Consider the following 26,245-nt stretch of genomic DNA (forward strand, 5'->3'; position numbering starts at 1 on the left):
ACTTCTTTTATGCTTTTCCCATGTGTGATGCCAGTGTGAGGATGCAATGTGGGGGGGTTATTATAGAGGAACAGCAGTGTGGTTTCTCTCATTTCCTGTTATGAAAGAGAGTCAGAAGTAACAGTTAGTGAATTCAAAGAAGACAGACGTTGAGACGCGATAGAGCAACATTGAATGTGTTCAGGTTTGTTTTTGCTACTCCTATGATCACACTTACAAGGCTTCATCTGTGGAGGAAATGTTTTGTGATTTTGGTCATGTATCTGCCTCCTGGTGTTTCCTTATATTGTTAGTGATCCGTATCTCAGCTTTGAGTCAGCAGGCTTCTCAGCAGCCTTCTCGTACACTACAGCTAGTTTCTGATTATGGCGAAGCATTACTCATGCTTCACATACATAAAGTAGGACTTTATACCGCAGGTGTTTGAATGTCAGGCTTCATTTCTTTAATTTATTCATACCGAAAGTCATGCTTGCTTTCTTAATTTATCTCACCTCGAAGCTGAATGCACTGCATCCTGTTTTGACACACCCAGAACCAATCATGCTTTCTTTGAAGAACCTGATGGACTGATACTAATGTCTTATTCTGAATCCTGCAGTTAAAGTTCAGCTACCAAAATGGATATCCCAAAAAACCTCAGGAGGAGACGACCTCAGATGGAGAGTTATGACCAAAAGCTGGAACAACGGGCAGCAAAACATGAGTTCTTGAGAGATCGGAACAATGTGACGACATGTCGCAGCCCAGGACACAAGCTGGAGGCCGACTGGAAGAGTGAAATGCAGCATAAAAGACAGATGGAGTTTCAGAGAAGGAGACAGTTTGTCCAGGCTGCCACTCCTCAGGCAGATGAAAAGGACTCAAATAAGGAGACCAAAGTCACGATGAGGACCAACAGGCAGAGAGTGCCTCTTATCCACAGACAGTCCCTTATATCAGCAGAGGAACTGGGGATCACCTGGCCAGACGTACACTCCATCAGGAAGGTAAACACATGACCTGTATGACATAATTATACACATTACCCATGTGACAATAATACACATGACCTGTATGACATAATAATACACATCACCCGTGTGACATAATAATACACATCACCTGTATGACATAATAATACACATCACCCGTGTGACAATAATACACATGACCTGTATGACATAATAATACACATCACCCGTGTGACATAATGATACACATCACCCGTGTGACTTAATAATACACATGACCTTTATGACATAATAATACACATTACCTGTATGACATAATAATACACATTACCCGTATGACATAATAATACACATTACCCGTATGACATAATAATACACATTACCTGTATGACATAATTATACACATTACCCATGTGACATAATAATACACATTACCTGTATGACATAATAATACACATTACCCGTGTGACATAATGATACACATTACCCGTGTGACACAATAATACACATGACCTTTATGACATAATAATACACATTACCTGTGTGACATAATAATACATATTACCTGTATGACATAATAATACATATTACCTGTATGACATAATAATACACATTACCTGTATGACATAATAATACACATTACCCGTATGACATAATAATACACATTACCTGTATGACATAATAATACATATTACCTGTATGACATAATAATACACATTACCCGTATGACATTGTGTTATTATATGTCTGTGATACACAAATACTGGAATATTCGGTTTTGTCAAACACAAAAAAGGTGTGTCACAGTTGTAAAACTGTTTCATCAGGCATCGTGGATCACCTCACCACCACAAGGGACAGGAGGGCAAAACAAAACAGGGCAGCATCACTCTGGCTTCTCACAGACATTCTCTCACACTTCACAGCAACCTACACTAAGGAAGTGTATGGATATCAGAGATAGAGGTCAAATATGGAACTCTTATTTTGGTATTTCAATTTCAACATACTTTTTTGGCTTTGAGTTTGTTGGTGAACTTTATTATCTTCCTCTCTCCCTGTTAGTAGCTCAACAGGAGAAGAGTGGCCTAGTAAGCAATCAGCTCCACCAGAGGAATGCTTTCTGTCAGACAGAGTAAGCACAGTAAGCGACTGACCTTTACATGAAGACACTGATCTGTTGAACTGCTTATCTTTCAATTATAACACTTTGACCTCTGACCCCCACTCCCTATCATTCACAGGCATGGCTATATCACCGTGAATGAGGCAGTAAGTAACTCTGATGTACTAGATCTCTGTACTAGATTTCAATGTATTTTTCTCCTTCAAATATGAGCCACAGCAATGAGTCACAGCTTCCGTCTACATTATCATTCATCATTCTGACAAAAGACATCACTATCAGTTGTGTTGCATAGCAACGTACAGTTGATGTTATTATATATTTGAACTCTTGTGGGTGTGTGAGACATACATGGTTCCCCACCCATAATAACAATATACTGTATATGATGTCCCTCCTTGCTCCACGTTGGGAATATATTTTATGCTTATTGTGAAAACACCCTCACTCTCTCTGTCTCTCTCTCTCCGTCCTCTATCTAGGACCTCCTTCAACTTGCAGAGTATCTACAGGTGTGGAATCCTGCTCTGCTGACTCCTTAGATTAATGCAAAGAAGCTAACATATTTGAATCTAGAATGATAATCCATATAATTGAGACATGCCTTTTAGTACGAACCTCAACCTCACTTGTATTATGGTGCATCTCTTTCCATAGGAGGCTCTGTGGCGAGAAGATTCTCTGAAACAGAAGCTGTCTCTACTGCAGCACACCACCTCTACTACACTGCTCTCACAGGACAATGTCTGGAAGGTTAGGACCTGGATCTCTAACACACTGATGTGATGTCCACAAATGTGCCTCTACCTTTACCTAGCTCTCAATCATACTCATGTATGCACATTGAATTACTGTATTTCTGTACCATACTCTGTTTCATGAAGGGACTGCCATAAAGTTTGGACAGTAGGTTAATGTTCTGGGCAACTGTTGTGTTGTGGCATAGGGTCCTTAAGGTGTCTGGTCCATCACTTCTCTAAATTAGGTGTAACACTGTGTTTGGTTCAGTGATCTAGTTTAAGACAGGCTGTGGTTTCAGAGACAAGTTCACAGCGTTTCCACCATTATTCTACTGGAGGAGCTGTGGTCTACACTGCATCCTGTCACTGAGAAGCTGAGAGAGAAACACGAGAAATGTACAGAGAGAAATGAAATGGCACATGAGGCGTTTGCCACCGTCTACTACGGTAGTTGCTACCTGCTTTTCGGTCTTTCTACCTGACTGTCAACATATTTCATCTCTCTCACACATCTCATCTTTCTCTACCCTCACAGATCTGTTGTAAAGAGGACAAGATGAAGGTAAAGATTGGGGCACTAGAGTCACAGCTGAAGATCTGTGGACAGGTGTGTTCAGGAACACCGTCTGTACCTATGACTTACAGTATATGGATGCTCATACAAAATCTCCACCAGGCTGAAATCACAAAGAGCAATCATCATTTTACTGACTCGTCCTCTGTTTCTCTCAGAGGCTGTCTAGGGATGGAGCCAAGATGCTGCTTCTACAGTCAGAGCAGCAGAGGCAGGAGGTGGAGGAGGTGGCTGTAGCCGCGCTCCAGAGGGTCACTGACCAGACGAACAAGGCTCAGGACAGGGCTCACAGCCTGGAGGTAAGGGGTCAGACAGGGCTGCATTCTGGATCACACAAAATAGCACTGTGTTCTATTACAGTCATGATTAATTACATTTATGTGACTCAATTTGAGAAATAAGAGATTCTTAGAGTTTCGAATGAAGAAAGGACATCTTAGGACAGTTTCACCGCATGTGTATTTTGTGTGTCCCTAGATGGCACTGCAGACAGCACAGGTTCAGTCATCACAGTGGAGAGAGCGCTATGAGGAGGAGAGGATCAAATGCACCCAGATGAGGAAGTCTCTGGTGCAGAACATAGACAATATAAACCTATTACAGAGCCAGCTCGAGGTACACACACACATATATATATTTGGATTGAATGAGCAAATGACATAACACAATAATATATGCCTATAAAGTATCTAAATATGTCAGATAAGAACCAAAAGCTGTCTTCGGATATCAAACACCATTACAGGTAAGTGTGAAAACAGGTACACGTCAAAATGGGGGATTTCCTCCTTTAAGTGGCGGGGTTGCTCTTTGCTGAAACAAACTCCAAATTATGGCTTTAAGTAAATTAAATGGGGTTTATTATTTCTTGACAAATCCTGCTTAATCAAATAACTGATGTTTAAAAAGTTATAGATTACTTATCCTATTAAATAAGTTCCCAGCATAGCACACCCATTGACTATAAATTAGAATGAGCTTATTATCATAACCGATATTATGGTTCTCATTACCGAAATGGACCTGAAAATAACATGGTATTGAGAAATGTGTGTTTTAGTAATGAGAGGCCCTTAGTTTAATCTGCAAATAATATGAGACAGACATTATGAGTCAGCAAAAAATTGACCCCATCACTGAAGCCTATTCATGCTACCATGGTTGTAAGGTTATGGTCCTCTGACTTTTTTCCAATTTGGGCTTTTTAGCCGTTTCGGTAATGAGAAGGTCAAATGGGGTAACGGGGGTGTTTGAGTAGAAGAACCTCATTCTGAAGGCATATAAGGGAAGATATTAAATTATCTTGTGCTCATCTAATAACTACTCCTCTAGATCAGTGGTACCCAAACTGTGGGACGCGCCAAGAGGGGTCGGGAGGGGGCGGCGCACCCCTAGAAAAAAACGATGTGGTAATAGCAGAATGCACAAGGTGTAATTTGGAAATTTGGTAGTGCATCATCAGTTTTCCTCTTGTCATTTTATAACCCATGTCAGCTAATGTTTTTTAGCCCATAGATTTTGTTACAATGTTTGAGTCACTAAAATATCACATAAATACACATTAGACATGGCAAAATGTATAGAATTGCAAGAGAATTAGCTTTAAAATTGCTAAATGTTCTCTGCAAATCATAACAAAATATGTAGAATTGCAGGAAATAAGCTTTAAAACCTGGAAAAACATTGCTTGTGTCCATGGAAATAGACGTGGGGAGCGCGGGATGTTCCCATTGCCTGATTGAAAATGTTTGGGAACCCCTGCTCTAGATGATTCATCATGGGTGAATTTATAAACTGTTTGGAGTTTTTACAGGAACTTGAAAAAGTGTTATGGTGATGACAAATGTTCACAAACACTGTGTTTTTACGTAATAAATATTCCAGTTTAATGTTATTATAGTTAAAACTACTATATAATAGTTTAATATTAAAGATAAATTAGTATAGCCTTTTTATGATTTATGGACACAATTTTTGTGTTTTATTCAAATAAGCTGTGTTTCTCTAAAGTAAAATTGTATAAAATTACACGAGAATTGAATCCGGGCGCATTTCGGTAATGATAATTTGGAGTGAAAATGTACGAAATTTAGGCGAAAATGTACCATATATTTAAAATAAGACACTGTGCCATAAACTCGGCATCTTAGTCTTTAGAATGTTAGTTGTTAGTTGATTTTTGCAGATGCATCATTGTTTTGTAACTCAATTTGCTACTGACATGGTTAAAACTGGTTTCATGAGAATCCCCCACGCACACACACAGCACTGATCTGTTGTTAGAGTGACATAAGATATCTACATACAGCACCATCATGTATTTCCCTGTGCATCCATCCAGGGAGTGAAAGGACAGGAGGCCACTCTGAAGAGCCAGCTGCTGCAGCACCAACACACTGAGGCTGAGCTCCACCTCAACATCAGCCTTCTAGAGCACAACCTGCACACCTGCAGGACACAAGACACATGGAGACAGCAGCAGGAAGACACCAAGAAACAGCAGGAGATTGTCAAAGGACGGCAACAGGACTCCATAGGTGTAGTAAATTACACACCCACTAGCAGAAAAAAACTGTTGGATTGTGTTACTGTAGTAGTAGGTAAAGGAGTTTCAACTTCTATTTTAACCATGATATTTATTGGTCTATAAATGTGTTAAACTCATCACTAGAGCATCCCTTAGATGAGCAGTTTCATCCAGCTATGTCACACCACAGCAACATGAAGCAAAGCATGATGGAAACCAACATCCATAGGAGAGAGGTCCGAATATATCTACAATTCACTTTCTCATCTTAGTCATGTCAAACCCAGAGCACCATCATAGCATTTATGTCAATGTTTGTCCCCACTGTCTTCATGCTGTATGTCTCCAACATGTTTATTGTCTCTGCTTGATTTTAGTCCTATATTATCTTGATACTGATGGAATCTTTCTTTTTTTCCAACAAGAGACGCTGTTGTCCCTGGTTTATCCTGCTGTCTCTATTCCTGGTAGTCACGGTGGCAGCCATTTTGACGTTGTTATTGGCCGATATCGCCACAAGAAGGAAACAGCTGTGGGAACTTTACCAAGTACTACAAGAACGCATAGAGAAGTATCTCTATGACATTACCTCAGCATTGCTATAGGCCCATATGACAAGACCTGGGAACTGGACAAAACTCTGAAGAACTTGCTCTGAGGGTTTTGGGAAATATGTTTATTGCATTTTACTTTTAAATGTTTTCTGTATAGCTCAGTCAACATTATAGTGAAGGATATTTATCATCCATTGAAAATGTAATCTTGAAGTAAATTTGTATTTCTTATGCATTTTATGGTTACTGCATCATGTTCATGCATATGGGTTTCATCCTTTCATAATAATCAAATACATATGGCCTCAGTATAGGTGACACACAACCACTTTTAGAACTAGACAGTAAAACTGACATAAAATACCAGTGAATAAAACACTTGCGGGTATAACTTTTTGTCAATTTGAATTAAACCCTTTTTCATTACATTGCTGATTTGCTTCATAAAAAAATAAAATAACTGATCACTTGCCTAGTTATGGGCATTTTTCAAAAAAAAAGAAAATACAAATCATTAGGAGGATAAAAGTTATTGAAAAATTAAATGCTATCTAAGCATAAGGCTCCATTTACTCCCAAAAGTGCAGCGACACCACTTATACTAATTTCATGGACCAAAACAAATGGTTTAAATTCCATAAAGTTATAAATGGAGGCTATACATGGGGATAAGGTCTATCAGAAAATAAACAATCCATTTGGTTCACCGCATCATCTACCTTTACCTGATCTTATCTACTAGTATTAACATAAACAAACAAGTAAAGGGTATAGGATACTGTTCACATATCTTGCAGGAACAGTTAGAATGGATCTCAGCAGTCATGATGAGATACAAATGTATAATAACCAATAGAAAGGAAAGATAACTATTAAAGTGTGTATCATAAAAGTTCACATAATGGATTAACCACTTGCATGTTTTTTCTCCAAAAGAAAAAAATATATATAAATATCTAGCTTTAGCACTCAAACATATTCTTCATGGGTTAAAAACAGGTAGTAGACAAAATGACATGAACAACAAGGACCAGGACACAGCTTGATCACTGACTGGTATTGTGTAACATGGGGTCAAGGGTTATGCCTGTAACTCATTGACTATGTTCAATGTTGCCTTGCAGCCGACAGGACTTTTGCCCATAATGCCATCCAATGCTCCTCTAGTTCTATTCATATTGAGTACAAGGCCACAGGGCTTTACAACTGCAGACAGACACTATCACACCATGTTTTAATGACTGCCACAGTTGTAGTCTTACAGGGGCCTGTTTAGCAGCATTTACCACAATATATACATGGCTCCTCTCAGAGAACATAATAGCAAAAGAACGGAAAAAGGCTAAACTGAAGCAATCCCTATCTCTTTTCCTATTCGGATTAACACGCCTCTATAAACATAAGTACTAGCTTGCTGACTACAGGTCCCCACATGACCCAGCAGTAGAGGCAGCAGTAAGGAGACAGTGTCCAGACAGAGCTGTGTATGAGACTGACTGGCCTGGTAGGGCCATGGTGGACTGGGTAGCTTCACTGGGCGTGCAGGGCCTGGGGCAGGCTCATGCCAGCCCCAGGGGGCAGAGCCTGAGGCCATCCTTCCTGGCCCTGGTGGGTCTGCAGCAGGCGGTACAGCTGCTTCAGGTGGGTAACGATGTTGTCCTTGATGTCCGGGATGGAGATCTGCAGGCGCACGCTGCCGCTGTCGAAGGAGCGCATGCAGTCACCTGAGAACATCTCAGTGATCATACGTGCTACCACAGGGATGATCTGGAGGGGAGCAGAGGGCCAAAGACGAGTCAGTTACAGTGAAGGGACTCAACAGCAAAACACACATTTTAAAATAATGAAAAACAAATGTTAAATTCATTTTCTATGATTCATTGCATGAAACATCTTGATACAAAGACGGGCTCATACAGTGGGGGAAAAAATTATTTGATCCCCTGGGATCATAGTCCATAGTCACCAAGAAATTAATTGGTAACACACTACGCCGTGAAGGACTGAAATCCTGCAGCGCCCACAAGGTCCCCCTGCTCAAGAATACATATACATGCCCGTCTGAAGTTTGCTAATGAACATCTGAATGACTCAGAGGACAACTGGGTGAAAGTGTTGTGGTCAGATGAGACCAAAATTGAGCTCTTTGACATCAACTCAACTCGCCGTGTTTGGAGGAGGAGGAATGCTGCCTATGACCCCAAGAACACCATCTCCACCGTCAAACATGGAGGTGGAAACATTATGCTTTGGGGGTGTTTTTCTGCTAAGGGGACAGGACAACTTCACCGCATCAAAGGGACGATGGACGGGGCCATATACCGTCAAATCTTGGGTGAGAACCTCCATCCCTCAGCCAGGGCATTGAAAATGGGTCATGGATGGGTATTCCAGCATGACAATGACCCAAAACACACGGCCAAGGCAACAAAGGAGTGGCTCAAGAAGAAGCACATTAAGGTCCTGGAGTGGCCTAGCCAGTCTCCAGACCTTAATCCCATAGAAAATCTGTGGAGGGAGCTGAAGGTTCGAGATGCCAAACGTCAGCCTCGAAACCTTAATGACTTGGAGAAGATCTGCAAAGAGGAGTTGGACAAAATCCCTCCTGAGATGTGTGCAAACCTGGTGGCCAACTACAAGAAATGTTTGACCTCTGTGATTGCCAACAAGGGTTTTGCCACCAAGTACTAAGTCATGTTTTGCAGAGGGGTCAAATACTTATTTCCCTCATAAAATTGTAAATCATTTTATAACATTTTTGACATGTGTTTTTCTGGATTTTTTTGTTGTTATTCTGTCTCTCACTGTTCAAATAAACCTACTATTAAAATTATAGACTGATCATTTCTTTGTAAGTGGGCAAATGTACAAAATCAGCAGGGGATCAAATACCCCCCACCCCCCCCCCCCCACTGTACCTGCACCATGATGAGCTTCCTCTCCCTGGGTCTGCTGTCAGGCCACTCCTCTCCAAAGCACAGGTTGATGTCGAACTGAGGAAGAATGGCCGACTGGCCCCTCTGATGGGCTATTACACCTGCACACGTCAAAAACACAATCAATCACAATCATATCGCATATAAAATCAGTCTCACAGCATACACTGAGTGTACAAAACATTAAGAACACCTTCCTAATATTGAGTTGCATCCCCTTTTGACCTCAGAACAGCCTCAATTCGTCAGGGCATGTTGAATGCTGGCTCTTGTTGACTCCAATGCTTCCCACAGTTGTGTCAAGTTGGCTGGATGTCCTTTGGGTGGTGGACCATTCTTGATAGACACAGGAAACTGTTGAGCATGAAAAACCCAGCAGCATTGCAGTTCTTGACACACTCCAACCAGTGTGCCTGGCACCTAATACCATACCCTGTTCAAAGGCACTTAAATATTTTGTCTTGCCCATTTACCCTCTAAATGACACACATACACAATCATTGTCTCAATTGTCTCAAGGCTTAAAAATACTTCTTTAACCTGTCTCCTCCCCTTCATCTACACTGATTGACGTGGTTTTAACAAGTGACATCAATAAGGGATCATAGCTTTCACCTAGTAAGTCTGTCAGGGAAAGAACAGGTGTTCCTAATGTTTTGTACACTCAGTGCATGCCATATTATCACACTACCTCCTTAGGGCCCAGCCTAATAGAATATAAAAATATTGATAGGCAAGAAGCTTTGAGAAGAGTGGTATAAAACATTGTTGCTGTAGGAAGGTTAGAGTCTATCTATGCTAAAATGGTCAGTAGGATCGGAGTCAGTACTTACCACTGAGAAACGACTCCAGACAGAACAACTTAACCTTCCTCTGCCTCTCTATGAGGTTGGGTGCATTGGGGTTGGGTGCACAGGGGCCTGACCAGTACACCTTGCACTGGCAGAGGCGGACGGCATAGATGTCATGGCCGCTGACCTCCAGGATGAGGCCTCGGTCCATGACATCCAGCAGGCGGTTGGTGAAGACCCTCTGCTTGTCGTTGGCGATGTGCTCGGTAGAGGGGAACCTCAGCTGCTCCAGGCTGATAGGGCCAAACAACTCCTCCTGGTTGACCATGGGGCCCAGGTCCCCGTAAAACAGCCTGCAGCCCTGGGGATTACTAACAGTCATGGCTGGACACACCTCCTTACCCCGATACTGGAACTGCACCTCCAGGTCTGTCACTGAGGGAGAAAGAGAGAGAGACAGAGAAACACATGAAGATTCAATAAGAGAGGAACTCTCATTAGTTGGTCTCTATTGGTAAACTCCTGTGATACTATATACAATCAATGTATGCAGTCCTATATTTATCTAATGGAGGAGTGTGTGTGTAGTAGTGTACTCACTGGGCAAGGAGCTGATCCACATCTCTGGGGAGGCAAACATCATGTCAGACATGGGAAGGGAAGGCATGTCAAGTGGAGGAGGGGGCGCCATCTCCTCATGGGAGGGCTGCATCTCCACATCCAAAGGCTCCTCTTTTGGCCACGGCTTAACCTCCTCTTTGGGCCACACTTCAACTGATGGGGGGCAGCTGGGGGGGTGGAGGGGCGATACTGACCCCGGAGGAGACCACATTAGAGTGGGGCTGGTGCCTGGTCGTTACAGGGGAAAACAAAGCATGATTAGATGACATGCCAAAAACAATACAGGGATATTGATATTAAAACAGGGGGTAAGTCAGACTAAAGGGCACTAGGTAGTTGTTTTTGGACCAGGCAAATTGGAAAACATTATCTGTATGCTAGATCTGAACTGTTGTGTCGTTTAGGACAAATGACATGGTAAACATCACTGAAAAACAGTATTAGTGAGGGACAAATAAGAGCGTTAAGAGATAATTGACATGACTAACCGTTGGATGTTGGATAAGGAGGAAGGGGCTCTGGAGTATCTGGTTCATCTTCATCACAGTCATTCGGCGTCCAGGACCCAGAGTCTGAGGATCCTGATGTGAGAGAGATGAAGAGAAAATGAAAAGAGAGCAAGGGATTCCAAATCCCAAACTAAGCTTCAAAGCTGCTACCATTGGCCCTCATTGTAAATAATAAATTGTTCATAACCGACTTGCCTAGTTAAATAAAATGTTTTTTAAAAAAAACATAAAATTGACTAACATCATTGTTGTTAAACTGTACTTAAAAAAATAAATAAAGTCAATTAAAGTCCAAATTTTGGACACACCTACTCATTCAAGGGTTTTTCTTTATTTTTACTATTACTAGAATAATAGTGAAGACATCAAAAGTATGAAATAACACATATGGAATCATGTAGTAACCAAAAAAAGTGTTAAACAAATCAAAATCTATTTTATATTTGAGATTCTTCAAAGTAGCCACCCTTTGCATTCTATCAAGGAGCTTCATGAGGTAGCAGAGGTAACTCTGGAACTTCTTTCTTGTGGCGGTCCTCATGAGAGCCAGTTTCATCATAGGGCTTGATGGTTTTTGCTACTGCACTTGAAGAAACTTTCAAAAGTTCTTGACATTTTCCGGATTGTTACCTTCATGTCTTAAAGTAATGATGGACTGTCGTTTTTCTTTGATTATTTGAGCTGTTCTAGCCATAATATGGGCTTGGTCTTTTACCAAATAGGGCTATCTTCTGTATAACAACCCTACCTTGTCACAACACAACTGATTGGCTCAAACACATTAAGAAGGAAATAAATTCCACAAATGAACTTTTAACAAGGCACACCTGTTAATTGAAATGCATTCCAGGTGACTACCTCATGAAGCTGGTTGAAAGAATGCCAATAGTGTGCAAAGCTGTCATCAAGGCAAAGGGTGGCTACTTTGAAGAATGTCAAATCTAAAATATATTTTGATTTGTTAAACACTTTTTAAGGCACTACATGATTCCATATGTGTTATTTCATAGTTTTGATGTCTTCACTATTATTCTACAATGTAGAAAATAGTACAAAAAAAGAAAAACCCTGGAATGAGTAGGTGTGTCCAAACTTTTGGCTGGTACTGTATTTGTATGTCATCCATGGACATTTACCTGGGTTACTGAGGGGCTGTGGGATGTCACAGACATCGTAGATCTTCAGGGGGTTCATGGGGACTTCTTTGGTGCCATCGTAGACAAGGTTGAACTCTCTGCTCTTGTTGAGGGCACAGCGGAGCTGGGCTTTCCACTTGGCAGGGTCAGGGTCATCAATACCCTCCTGGAACTTTCCTGTCTCCACTGCCCAGGCCTGATACAAGGAGAGAGGGGACAGATGAAGAAAACATTTTTTAAGTCATGTTTTAAATGTTCTATTATTCTGAGCAGTAGATCTCAGCTTTGCATTTTGACTCAGAAAGTGATCTCAGCTCAGAAAAGGTTGGTGACCACTGACCTACATGTACTGTTTCACAAGCTGTAACAAATATCTGCTTTACTAACCTTAAAGATGGTGTTCTCTTCCTCATGCTGGGGGGTGTGGCGCGTAGCGTGTTTCCAGGGGACCCTGAAGCGCTTGTTGTCCCGATCGATCCACACCAGACCTGGGTAGAGCCCACTGTCCACCTGGGCCACTAGCCAGGGCTTGAGCCGAACACGCCGCGGGGTCACCGCCATGCTTACAGTCTGGGGAGGGGGGCCACCATGGGAGGGTTAGATATCTACTATCCATATGGTATACTTATATGGATATCCTGACCAAGATATTTCAAAACGTAAACAGTTCTAATAAAAGCACTGTACTAAGAAAAAGTGAGCTCTATGGGCATGATGCAGCTGGTACATCTGGATTGAGGCAGGTACGCACATGATAACCAAGATTACATGGCTATCAAGATTCCAAACAGACTTGGGCCACTAAGTACATACTAATGGTTGGTTTTATGATACTCCTGGTGTATCTGCAGGACATGTTTCACAGGTCTGTTGAGTATGGAAATAAAGCCATGTCCAATGTTGCTACATTAATTTACCCCACCAAGCAATGACTTTACTGACTTTTGTTATGATAAACCTTTGACTTTTGTTGATGCTTAGTTGCAACCCCTCGCTCGCCCTTACTGTAAATTTGAGCAACATATGAAAGACCAGTAAATACGCTACTTTTCACGGATAAATTGTTAGTAATGATTTCTAATAACCATCTAGTTACGAACTTTAAATTACTTCAAGGTTGCAAACTAACTAAATGTCGGCGACCGCTGCGAAACGTACCTGCAGTTGAACGTGACCAGGAAGTAGGCTACTTTCTATCCGGGAGAAAGTAGAACCTCAATCAATTTCAGGGAAATATTATTCTCCAAAACGTTGGAATTTGTATGTCCTTAGCAATCCAGGTAAAGTAGACTGTATGACTCACGTATACGTCTTATCATGCGAGAATAATTCTGATAATCTTGTCCCAATCAGTTCAGGCCACCCCTTTTCGACTCCCTTCCCGAAACTCAGGTAGAACTGTGACGTCACAGACGTTTCATTCTTGGCACCCGGCACACCTTTCCAGCTGGTGAAAAAAACCAGCTTACTTTCGGTGGAGCCTTCTTGTGACCATGATGAGCAAATGACTCACAATATTTGTTAGAATGTTGTTGCCATGGGTTCTTTAAATTAGCCATATAAAAACCATGAAGACTATTATGCTGTAAAATTATGTAATTATGTTTGTCGTTTTCAAAAGCAATTTGAAATAAGCAGTTTGGAGCGCAGTCAGTCATTTTATTATAGCCTAATTAAAACATGTTAATTTAGCACACGCCGTGCGTCTTTTACGCATTTACACTGTCATTGTAACAAGTACATTATGATAATTTCTACTATACACACTTGTTAATGGTGTAGTCACACCCAGAAACTGCCCACGGGCCTTTTCCCAATGTGTGGGTGCGAGGAGTCTTCACCGCACGAGGCGCTCTTGTCTTGAGGACTTCCCCCAGTTTCCTTACGTGTGCATTTATTTATAGGCCAGTGAGATCAGATAGCCCAAGTGTGTGTGTGTGTGTGTGAGAGAGAGAGTTTCAAGATTAAGGATTTAAGACTGATGGTCAATTGAAAATACAACTGAAAAAGCATTATTAGCAAAGAACACATTTTGCCATTCAATTGAAAATAAGTGTTATTTACTTTATTCAAATACGTGAAGTCTATACAATACATTTTTTTCGGTATTTTGCAATTTAGCTTTAGATGCCATTACAGTGGTCTCAACCAATGACTGATAGGCTACAGTTCTTCATATTTCAGGGTAGGTGGCAGGTGAGGGACATCCCATGTTTTTTATGTTGCTCTGCACAGAGTCTCAAAGCTCCTGTCTCTCTGTAATGCATTGAAATGGCCAAACAAGGAACAGATTGTTCAGGGCCAAAACATTTCACTGACATCATAGGCAATTGAGGTGGGCCTCCAAACCACGTCTATTGTGTACTTTAGAATTTGAGATGGTGATACAGAAATGGGAAAAAATACAAGTGTAATCTCACCAAAAAACAGGGGCAAAGTGAAGCAAATATTGGATTGTGTCTCTATTAAGAAATAGGCTACTTAAAAACATGAAAACCATCTGCAGACTATGCAAACACATTTTATCTAGATTAATGATGAAGTCAAGTCACTGGAGCCACTCACACAGTATGTCTGTTTAATTTCAGAGGTAGAATCAGAGAATACCTCATGAATGCAATCACTCCAGACAACAGAATTGTACAAACAGATGTATCATACACACATGATATGCTTGTTCATAGACAAAATGTAATATTAGTTATTTACTTCTGATTGGTAAAGCAGTGCTACACATACTAGCCATATATACAAGCAAGTGCACTTCAATTGGACATGGATGAGTACCCCACTTTTACAAAAGTTGTGTAGGTGACAACTGAGGCAGTCATTACTGTATGCAACATTTGGATACGCCCATGTAGGATAACGGGTTCAGCTCATGAAACAGACAAAAATGTTAGAATATACTAATATGATTGGTATTCATTTTGGTTATCCCTCGCTCTCTCTGGGCCAAGTTTTCAACATTGCAACAAGGCCTACAGAAAGAGCCAGACCCCTAATGCTTTGCTTTACTTGATGTAGGTGATCTTTGTCTTATCAATGGATCCTCTCTCTCAACTCAGTTAAAGGGCATTATTGGAATGGGAAACATATGTTTACATTGCCCAAGCAAGCGAAATAGATAAAACAAAAGAGAAATAAACAATAAAAAATGTACAGTAAACATTACACTTCCAAAAGTTCCAAAAGAATAAAGACATTTCAAATGTCATAGTATGTCTATATACAGTGTTGTAATGATATGCACATAGTTCAAGTACAAAAGGGAAAATAAATAAACATCTCTCTCTCTCGTTAATACTTGACATTAGCCTGGATGCCCTCCATGAACTCCTCCAGGGACAGCTCACCTGACAGACACACACACACACCGTATTGATAGGCACATAGACCATATCTACATGAAAGTCATGAAAAATAAACACTGTGGCACTAATATAATGTGGAACCTGTACATTGAGGCGAGGAATCTTACCATCTCCATTGATGTCGATCTTGTCAAACACCATGTTGGTAAAGTCCTCGGCTGACATCTCATAGTTTACTTCATTGATGGCACGGATGGACTAGTATGGAAGCAGGATACTCACAAAAAAAATGAAACACCTTTTTACAAAAAGGCTCCAAAACATTTATCAATGGCTAGTAGGTTCATATGTACTGTATATGGCAACATGCATGTCTTTAACATGATATAATATACACTAGTCCAGGTCAAATACTTGTGCTAAAGAGGGAGGCTTGCTCGGCTGGTGCTAGCACATGTGCAGATCAAATGCACCGCTGGTGTTTACATGTTGTAATAATTCTGAAGATTGCTCAGAAAACCAGCTGTTTTAATCTTGATTAAGATCAGCAGAGTAAGGTGTTGACATGACTATTGCATAATCTGCCTATTGCCATAATCAGTTTAATATCAAATTATTTGTGTGCATGTAAACATACTCAATGTGCCAGTTGAGTTTGGCTCCTTACATCCATACATTTTTGGGGATTGTGAATGGATTTTCCCTAATATATTCTGATATCCATAGAACACAGGTATTGTCACCTGTCTGTGTCCAAGTAATGTACTCAAGCATTGGCAAGATGGTGATCCCTGGATTTCCTTTCAGGTGGGATACGTCTGGGCAGAGTCCATCGGAGGGAACTGGTTCAAACAGACGCCTCCTTGACAGGCTGGGGAGCAGTATTGTGTGGGAGGGTGGCCAGTGGGACATGGAGCCCCAGCTGGTCCAAACTCCACATCAACATGCTAGAGTTGAGAGCAGTTCAACTAACTCTGTTCAACTTTCTCCCACAACTGTGGGACAAACATTGTGCTGGAACAGACAGACAGCACCACAGTGGTAGAGTACATAAACCAACAAGGGGTTCTGGGTTCCATCCACCTCCACCAGATGGCACATACCCTTCCGTTGTGTCTACAGAATCTGGCCTCACTAAGAGTTGTACACCTCCCAGGGATTCTGAACACATTACGGTGGACATACTGTCCAAGGAAGGCCCTCCGGAAGGGGAGTGGCAACTACATCCCAGAATAGTGAGTTGCATGTGGGGAATCTTTGGGGAAGCGGAGGTGGATCCGTTTGGCTCAGAGAGGAACCCACAGTGCCCCCTCTGGTTCTTGATATCCAACCCCCCGGACCACTCAGTCTAGACGTCTTTGCCCACGAGTGGCTGAGAAAGAGGCTATACGCCTTCCCCCCGATCCCGCTGATTCCTGCAACTTTGGACAGAATCAGGGAAGCGAGCCACATGGTCCTTCTGATTGCCCCGAGATGGCCAAGACGCCACAGGATCAGCACAATACTGTCACTCCTAGCGGGGACAGCATTGGAACTACCTCGGAGGCCGGGCCTATTGTCACAGGCGGAGGGCACATTGTGGCATCCGAATCACTCCGCCTGTAGCTGTGGGCCTGGCTGCTGAACAGCGAAAATGGTCTAGTTTAGATCTTGAGCCCTCTGCTGTTAACATCTTACAGAGTGCCAGGGCCCCCTCCACCACGTCAACCTATGACACGAGGTGAAGTGTTCTGCCAGCAGTGTGCGGAGCAGGGGGTTGCGCCAGAATCTTGCGGCATAAGATCTTTGTTCCAGTTCTTTAGGTCTTTGTTTGATACTGGCAGGGCTGCATCCACACTTAAGGTATATGTAGCAGCCATTCAGCATGTCATGATGAAGAGCAGGATGGGCCGCTTGGCAGCCACCCGCTCATGGCCAGGTTTCTTAAGGGAGTCCGTCGATTACGCCCCTCAAGAGCACCCTCAGTTCCCAAATGTGATTTGAATCTGGTTCTTGGAGTACTATCCAGACCTCCCTTCCAACCATTAGGCTTGAAACATCTCTCTCTTAAGACAGCGTTTCTGGTGGCCATCGCCTCTACTAAGAGGGTTGGCGAGCTCCATGCTTTGCCTGTTAGTAATGAGTGTTATCATCTAGGGCCGGGTAAGGCGAGCGTTACCCTGCGGCCTAATCCTGCCTTCCTGCCCCCAGGTCATGTGAACAGGGAAATGGTGCTAACAGCCTTATCCACCTCCATGCCCCCTGGGGCTCATGTTGATGTACGCACTCTGTGTCCTGTGAGATCCCTAGACGAGTACGTGGAGCGGACTCAGGTGATGCGTCACTCTGATCAGCTGTTTGTGTGCTTTGGAGATACAGGGAAAGCCTCTCTCAAAGTGGATTGTAGACATTATCCTGCAAGTTGTAGTTTTGCAAACTGTTGCCATAGTTCAGGTATTGCATTACCTGTAATCAGCTTTTGAAATAACAATAACAAAACTATTAACTCGCTAGCCAGCTTGCATGCTCTCTGTTTTCCCACTCTGCTCTCCAATTTAAGCCACCCTCCCGTTAGTTCCTTGAACCAACATTTCTTAGCACCACCATAAAATACTTGATTGATTACATATGTCCTGAGACCTAAACTAAGTAAGAGATGGTTTACTGTGTCATGATACGGAGAATCAAACTGAATAATAGCACAATTTTGCCACATAAATTACCCCTTTCTTTTCTATAGGTGTGTTGGATGCTGCACTGGATTGAATCAAGGAGCTAGAGCCCCAAGTCCAACAGCTCTCTGTTCACCATCTCCAGCTCCAAAGATTCTGTGCACCCAATGAGGACTTCAGGTTCTATACCCGGTTCCACTCAGAGGTCTTCATGGTGTTCTGGGAGTCCACTGCCCCCTCTGCCTCCAGGTTAATCTAGGCCCAGAAGGCTGGAATGGGAAGCGCAACACCAAGCCCCAACAGAAAGCTGCCACTCATTGACAAGTTCATTCTTTACTGCTGTCGAGTAGCAGCTGGGCTGAAGGAGAAGGTGTTGGCGGACATCTTTGGTGTGAGTATCCCTACAGTGAGCTGCGTTAAAATAACCTGGACCAACTACCTACAGTGAGGGAAAAAAGTATTTGATCCCCTGCTGATTTTGTACGTTTGCCCACTGACAAAGAAATGATCCGTCTATAATTTTAATGGTAGGTTTATTTGAACAGTGAGAGACAGAATAACAACAAAAATATCGAGAAAAACGCATGTCAAAAATGTTATAAATTGATTTGCATTTTAATGAGGGAAATAAGTATTTGACCCCTCTGCAAAACATGACTTAGTACTTGGTGGCAAAACACTTGTTGGCAATCACAGAGGTCAGACGTTTCTTGTAGTTGGCCACCAGGTTTGCACACATCTCAGGAGGGATTTTGTCCCACTCCTCTTTGCAGATCAGTTATCATGGACTGCACAGAGCTGAGATGTGCCAACCTCTCCTCTCTGACATTACAGCCAGAGACCTTTTCATCTTACAAAAACCACACCACCTTTATTAAGGGCCTGATTTGGATTGCACCAAGCTTTTCACTGGATCCATCTCTGATCAGGAGATCACGTGTCTCTCTGGAATCCTCAAGCTGTTTGAGCCTGGTGATGGATGCATGGCAGACAAGGGGTACATCATAGATAGGATGCTGTCAGATGTGGGGGCAATACTCATCATTCCCCCAATCAAAAGAGCAACTGCTAACATGAAAGGACACCGAGTGAACACAAGCCATTTCATGTCTGAGAGTGCTTGTGGAGAGTCATTAGGAGGGTGAAGGAGTACCATATCTGGGACACAATTATCCCACTCATTCTGGCAGGCTCTGTCAACTGTGGACGAACTGCTGCTTAATGAACTACCAGGGCCCTCTGGATCTCAAGGGTGATAAGTGTGAAAACATGCTCAAGCAAGGCAGTGCACACACACACAATACAAATCAATGATTGATTTAAGTTCAATTAATTAGGTCATTATAAATAACAGCTTTATACCTACGTGTACATATGTTTTTTTTGTGATTATTATAAATTGATCTATTAGACAAGATATGAATTTGGGATAATTTGTATATTGAATATGTATTGATAAATTGTTTTTATGAATAAGATGGGTGTTTTGGTATTTAGTGTTTGCATAATTCATTAATCTATTAGAGAACATCCTTTTTTAATTTGAAGATTTTATTCAATAAATACATTTGAATATTCATTCTGTGACATGTTATGTTTAGCCGGTCATAAAATAGCAAATATCAAACAATTAAATATGTTGCTTACATTTACATTTTAGTCATTTAGCAGATGCTCTTATCCAGAGTGACTTCCAGGAGTGAGTGCATACATAACCGTACTTTCACGTCGTACTGGTCCCCTGTGGGAATCAAACACACAACCCTAGCATTGCAAACGTCATGTTCAACCAACTGAGCCACACAGGATAGACAAACAAGATCACACAATTCATTCATTATAATAATTTACTCTACATACAATTTTGATTAGTTAAATACATGACATTATATGTACATTGCCTTGGGCAACAATGTTACAGTGGCCTGCCAAGTGGGATTGGCTCACCTGCTACACTACATCTTAAAGTACACATCCATGTAGGTGTAGAAGTAGTCAAGTTTCTCTCATCTCTGCTATCAAAGCATCATCTCTCAACTCTCTCTGTCTACTGTAATATCACTTCTAGTGCTTGTAACAAAGTCGCATCAATCTAAACCGGTTACAGCCAGTTGGCCCTGGACTTGCCAGTGATATTTGTGGCTGTGATTGAGCTTGGCCGGGCCATTGACAAACTTAATGTGCTTCGCATCAGCTACACTCAATATTAGGGCACTTGATTTCAGCTAGCCTGAAGGGTAGCGCTGCAGAAGGGTCATAAACTTTCCCATCAGGGCATGCCCCAAGATAGGGTGCATCTGGGTTCACAACGAAATCACAAGGTTTGACCGAGACATTAAAATATTCAGAGTAGTTCTATAGAACCTCTGGCTCAAGCCCCTTTCTCATAGCTTCGGTTTGCTGCTCACCTTTAAGCATTCTCATGGCTAGGGCATGGCGAGATGACACCCCACGCACGTGGCATGCCTCACTAAACCGGGTAGCAGTCACATGTGGTTTCCTAATTTCTTCCATAGTGGACGGGCAGACTGCTCGACTGTGCCATTCTCAATAGCAGATGACAATGATGGTGACACCTTTAAGCTCTCCATGTGGTAAAACTGAGAGCAAGTAGGGACAAAGTTTAAATGACCGTTTCTTTTACTGGGAGTTGGGGGAAAGCAGGAGCATCTGAATGCTTTAGAATCTCTAGTGACAGTAAGGGGACACTGATATGACAGTACTGGACCAAATTTAGAGTCAACCAGAGTAATTTCTTCCAATCCATGCAACACCTTGGTAATGGCAGGTTATGGTCTCATGCTCCTCAAACTTGGTCCAGCAGACAGCACTGTCACGTCAGGAAGGGTCCCTGAAACACAAAAAAGAAGCATAGACAAGAAATGATTGTCAGCCAATATTATAAAACCGTAGCCCAATAAATATAAACACGAGTGAAGGCAATTTGTGTGCGTAATGGAGACAGCCTGGGGATGCCAACTTGTTTAAAGACAATTGTAACTCACTCGGGATTGCTTGGTAAAGAGTGGATTTTATACCACTCCTGCCTGATGTCCTTGGCTTCCTCACAAGCATTTCATCAGTGGGCTCTGGTCAAAAAAATAATAAAGAAAGATTCAGGATGAATGTAGAACGATGTGCAGTAATATGACTTTACAGAAATGCTAAATATGTCTTCTCTATGACAATATGAAAAATGATCTCAATTTCAAAACTTGGCCTGTGCCACGACTGCAGTACCCCTGTGCAAGGCAATGGTGGTGGCATGGTCTTCAACCCCATTGTGGTGTAATGTGCAGTCTAGAAGAGTAGAGACACCAGATTGCACAAAGCTCTCCCAGCTGCACATGAACAGAAGTGGTTTACGATGACGGGCTCCTTGGGTGCTTGCAATGTAGGGAAAAAAATGTAGCACATAGTTGTTCAAGAACAGTGTATGACATCTGCAGCAGCAAGGTCATGGTTCCTTCTCTTCAATACTCACATTAAAACGGAACTGACCAACGGTAATAAAAGTTTACTACATTTTAATGTTATCCAGCTTCAGATCAGTAATAACAAAGTAACTAGGCCTACTGCATGTCCAGGGACATGAGAACTGACACACACGAGTTTGATTATTTTGAACATATGAACAAAATACAGGTCAACTGCATCCGCAGCAACACTAAGCACTAAACTGCCTATCATATCTCTTTGTAATGGGGCTCCTCATTCTTCCTCATTGACCTGTGACACCTTGCCCTTACTACCACCACTGCCTCCTCCTGGTCTCTATGTTTGACACTGCACATTCACAAGAACAGAGCAAGAAAGAAGAATGTTGACAACAATCAATTGATGTATACTAGTAAGTTTCCATTGCTACTCTTAACGTTACTGAGCTTTGTCTAGCTAGCTAGCGAGCTACATTGCTAGCTAGAAACAAATAATAGATTACAGTGGCTGGACAAATAGTTAACGTTAATTAGTTAGCTAGCTATGGGTGACAAATATAGAGGCCTTGCAGTTGACGTATGACGCCTCCTGGTGGCCATGTTGCATTAATTCTTCCGACAAATACAGCCGTGTGGATACCCCAAACTACATGATAACAGCAAAGATGTTTTAATTCTATCTGTGATAACAGTGCCTAAAACGAGTTAATTCATCACCACGGTCATTTCCGTGGAGTATTTGGCTGCTCTAACAAGGCAGGAAAGACAACGGGAAAAAATATGTTTACAGATTCCCCGCAATCATGAAACACCATAGATGATATGAGAAGACTCAAGAACTGTCAGAAAAGAAGAAGAAACAAGTTTGCCAGTCAAGACCTGAACCCAGACAGCTGTCAGTACAGGGTCTGCTACGATCATTGAATCACTGGTAAGTCAAGTATGATCGATTTCGAGTTTACTTTAGCTGTTATGCTAACCAGGTGTTAACAACAGTAAATTAGCCAAAATTAGCTAGATAGCTTGTAGACTAGCTAATGTTATTAGCATGTGTCACGAGATTATCATTTTTTTACCGTAAAAATGGATTGCATGCCTATCATTGCATGTGCAGACTAATGTAAGGCTACTATTCCTAATGTGATGAGTACATTGGATAGTGATAATTTAGGCTATTAATAAGCACGTAGCGGCATAGGCTATGTCAGAGACGTTTCTTTGCTTGGCACAGGAAAAATGTGGCCTTTGATAAACATTTCATGCAAATCTACTACACTTTATATGACCAGAGACATTAACAGATGCTTTCTTTTAATACGATAGTAGCCTAGGCCTACTCTACCGACACTGACAACAGATCAATAAAAACAACCTTCCCTTGAACACAACCAATCTAGGCCGAAAAGTGGACCTGGCTAGAAGGGATCCAGTTTGTGTTAAATTAAGATCAAAAGTCTTTCAGGGGGTGCATTTTTGCTAACTAATTGTACAATATGACATCCATATAGCCTGGAGGACATTATTGTCCAAAAAACTCCAGTGGTTATCATATATTCACATAATAACCTAATGAGAATTTGTTTAACATTTTTTCATAAGAGGAGGGAAAATATATGGACATAGGACAAAGTCCTCAACTGGATAGGACAACCTGTTGTGTTGACTATTGGCTGTTCCAGCCTAACAATAGATTTAATCTTTATATGACACTAAAACACCTGAATGAATTAAACACAACCAAACACTTAAGTGCCCTGATGGTACAGGTGACCTGAAGAAGTGATTTTTTTAACACCAGGAGTGCTTTTCATTTGTTTATGTACCACTGTAGGTTCACCAGCTGACCTATCAAGACAACCATGTGGACTGGAATCCCACTGTGAAAATGAGCAATGCTGCAGAAGCATCAGCTTCTACTACTTCGTCCTTTTCCAGAAATGAAAGGAGTCATCCCTCAATTTTACAAGATGGTTGTCATATGCTGTGCTTTGGACTATCTGAATGATTATGTTGTGCCATTTGAGTAGAGCACCTTGTCGTCATGACAAAAGTGCCCCCTTAAACCGTATATATAAAATGTAATTTGGAACGTGTAAACGACTATTGTTTATGATATGGTAAACATACTGTACCTTCATAAATTGGCTATATTGTTGTATTAAAAGTATTTTGTAATCTCAGCTTTGCCTAGCCCCATTGAATAAAAAGTAGTTCTTATAGCCCAACTATTTTATTTATTTTACAATTTAAACACATTTAGCATAGACAATGTAATTGTTGTGGTAGTCTTAGGCAAACCCTCTTTATTATCACATTAGCACATCTAAGTGCCACTCAGACCTGGGAGAAATGTATCTGAAATTGAACTTGGTGGTAGTAGTTGTGTTTATGTTTTAAGATAATGATCCCATAATTTCCTGCATCCAGACATTTCACCACCTAGATTACAAGGGTTGGATTTGCACTGAGCTATTTCATGTCAGCACAAGGCATGTACAAAATCCTGTATATTAATTAGCCCCAAATATATTGTCTACTGGGATTGTTTTTACAGGGTTGGCAGCTCCAGTTGTAATAGGTTTATATACATTGTGTGTGACTTTTAAACTGTATTTTTGTTCACAAAATATGCTTACATAGGTACACTTATAATCCATGGTATACAAGGATGTACCCTTATTCTCTCGGGACAGTCATTGGGATCTCTTCATCTGCAGACAGGGTTTTACATCTCTCTGTATCTGAGGACAGAAAACATCACAAAGAAACAGGCTACATTATACTCTACTTAGAAAGCACTGAATATTATGTTGATTATATATATATATATATATATATATATATATTTTTTTTTTTTTTCATAATGTCCTCCCACAAAGGTACCTGCCCTATCCAGAGTAGCCTACTCTCCCTTCTCTGACAGCTGGAACTGCTAGCGAATCCTTTCACCCTCTTCCATTGGCGGTTACTGTTAGCTAGGTATCTAGCCACAAATGCATTTAGAGTTACAACGATAAATACTCAAGATAGCTGGCTAACTAGATAATATGAAGCTAGCAAGCTGGTGATATTTAATTAACTTAACTAGCTATACAGTATGTAAAGTTAGCAAACTAGACGAACATTACGTTACGTAGCAGCTCATTTCAGTTAGCCTGAGGCTGCACACTAAGTTTCTGTAGCACGCTAGCTAACTAATAATACATATTTTTGATCATTTTCAAAATATATTTACTTACTAGAATAGGTTCTCCCACTGCTTCCGTTTTCTGGGTCCTTAGAAAAATGAATTACTATAATGGTCAATGTTTCCAGTGGTAGCAAAACACAGCCAGCCATGTGAACAGCCATGTTCCAACAGACTGACATTAGTCTTCCAACATGGCGTCTGATGCGGTTGCTAGGTGATTTGTGATGCAAAAGAAAGCCCTCTAATAAGTAACGTTAGCGCTAACCAATTTGGTAATGTCTTAGCTACTGTTAGCTTGCTAGCTAAGTTGGCTAGTTAGCTAGCTATCTCAACTGGTCGCTTCAAGTACTAACTTACGTTGATAGTTGAATATATATTGTTTGTGGAAGAACTTGTATCCTTATCAAGTTTAGATATCTTCATCTGGGAATGTTCGTAAAGGATATTAGCCACATCACTCATGGCAAATTGAGCAGTGACTGGGTAAACTCTATGTTCGAATTTCGAGGAAGACTACAGACGACAACCGGATATCGTCATACACCCCTTGGCGTGGGAGGACGTTTTCTATTGGGGGCGTGAAAAAAGCCTCTGGATGTTGGCGGGAACTGAAACACGCTGTCGTACACGTCCAGAGCATCCCAAACATGCTCAATGGGTGACATGTCTGGTGAGTATGCAGGCCATGGAAGAACTGGGACATTTTCAGTTTACAGGAATTGTGTACAGATCCTTGCAGGATTCATCAGTGAAGAGAACACTTCTCTAGTGTGCCAGTGGCCACTGGCCATAGAAGGTGAGCAGGCCCTGGTGATGACAACGAGCATGCAGATGAGCTCCTCTGAAACGGTTTCTGACAGTTTGTGCAGAAATTCTTTATTTGTGAAAATCCACATCTTCATCAGTTGTCCGATGGCTGGACATGCCTGTGTGAACAGAGGATAAGCTATCCCAGGGCCAGTCTTAGCCTGGGGCTAAGATAGCCTGGGGAAAAGAACAATGCAGTGTGAAAAGGCCTTTTGGGAATGGGAATGTGGGAACTGCCTAATGAGATCTGTTTCGACCAACCTGGTCTCAGAGGATTTCGTATTATTCTGTAAGTAAATCTGAGGCATGCCATAAAATGTTACGTTCCATATAGTATGCATTAATTTGTAGATGTACATCACCAATTTCGTATGATATG

The 26,245-nt window shown here is 41.5% G+C and overlaps 2 protein-coding genes and 1 long non-coding RNA gene across 8 annotated transcripts; 1 reads left to right on the forward strand and 2 right to left on the reverse strand.

Annotated features, from left to right (window-relative positions):
• Positions 1 to 93: 93 nt before the first annotated feature.
• Positions 94 to 6,860, forward strand: LOC115207808 (TRAF3-interacting JNK-activating modulator). Of its 3 annotated transcripts, none has more exons than XM_029775300.1 (13): positions 94 to 184; positions 602 to 989; positions 1,781 to 1,919; positions 2,019 to 2,088; positions 2,198 to 2,225; positions 2,562 to 2,591; positions 2,737 to 2,832; positions 3,355 to 3,426; positions 3,552 to 3,692; positions 3,871 to 4,008; positions 5,735 to 5,930; positions 6,065 to 6,156; positions 6,346 to 6,860. In XM_029775300.1, the coding sequence occupies exons 2-13, from the start codon at positions 621 to 623 to the stop codon at positions 6,523 to 6,525; spliced, it is 1,551 nt and encodes a 516-aa protein (XP_029631160.1). In that variant the 5' UTR covers positions 94 to 184; positions 602 to 620; the 3' UTR covers positions 6,526 to 6,860. The 3 variants fall into 3 exon arrangements, with proteins under 3 accessions (XP_029631160.1, XP_029631161.1, XP_029631162.1); XM_029775301.1 differs by having other exon boundaries at positions 2,022 to 2,088; XM_029775302.1 differs by lacking the exon at positions 6,065 to 6,156.
• Positions 6,582 to 13,854, reverse strand: LOC115207809 (interferon regulatory factor 6). Its single transcript, XM_029775303.1, has 8 exons — positions 13,626 to 13,854; positions 12,855 to 13,037; positions 12,468 to 12,663; positions 11,311 to 11,403; positions 10,802 to 11,050; positions 10,244 to 10,636; positions 9,393 to 9,511; positions 6,582 to 8,241 (listed from the first exon to the last, which is right to left on the reverse strand). Exons 2-8 carry the CDS (start codon positions 13,026 to 13,028, stop codon positions 8,005 to 8,007), a joined length of 1,461 nt encoding a protein of 486 aa, XP_029631163.1. The 5' UTR covers positions 13,029 to 13,037; positions 13,626 to 13,854; the 3' UTR covers positions 6,582 to 8,004.
• A 6,108-nt stretch (positions 13,855 to 19,962) lies between these two features.
• On the reverse strand, positions 19,963 to 25,718 carry LOC115207810 (uncharacterized). 4 transcript variants are annotated; one of them, XR_003881062.1, is made up of 5 exons: positions 25,417 to 25,718; positions 25,109 to 25,145; positions 21,673 to 24,610; positions 21,438 to 21,521; positions 19,963 to 21,283 (listed from the first exon to the last, which is right to left on the reverse strand). It is a non-coding gene; the product is annotated as an uncharacterized LOC115207810 (long non-coding RNA). The 4 variants fall into 4 exon arrangements; XR_003881061.1 differs by lacking the exon at positions 25,417 to 25,718 and adding an exon at positions 24,753 to 24,852 and having other exon boundaries at positions 25,109 to 25,388; XR_003881060.1 differs by lacking the exon at positions 25,417 to 25,718 and having other exon boundaries at positions 21,673 to 21,818; positions 24,506 to 24,610; positions 25,109 to 25,386.
• Between the last annotated feature and the right edge of the window lie 527 nt (positions 25,719 to 26,245).

The sequence above is a fragment of the Salmo trutta genome, chromosome 14, assembly GCF_901001165.1.
Source record: "Salmo trutta chromosome 14, fSalTru1.1, whole genome shotgun sequence".
Taxonomy (NCBI): Eukaryota; Metazoa; Chordata; class Actinopteri; order Salmoniformes; family Salmonidae; genus Salmo; species Salmo trutta.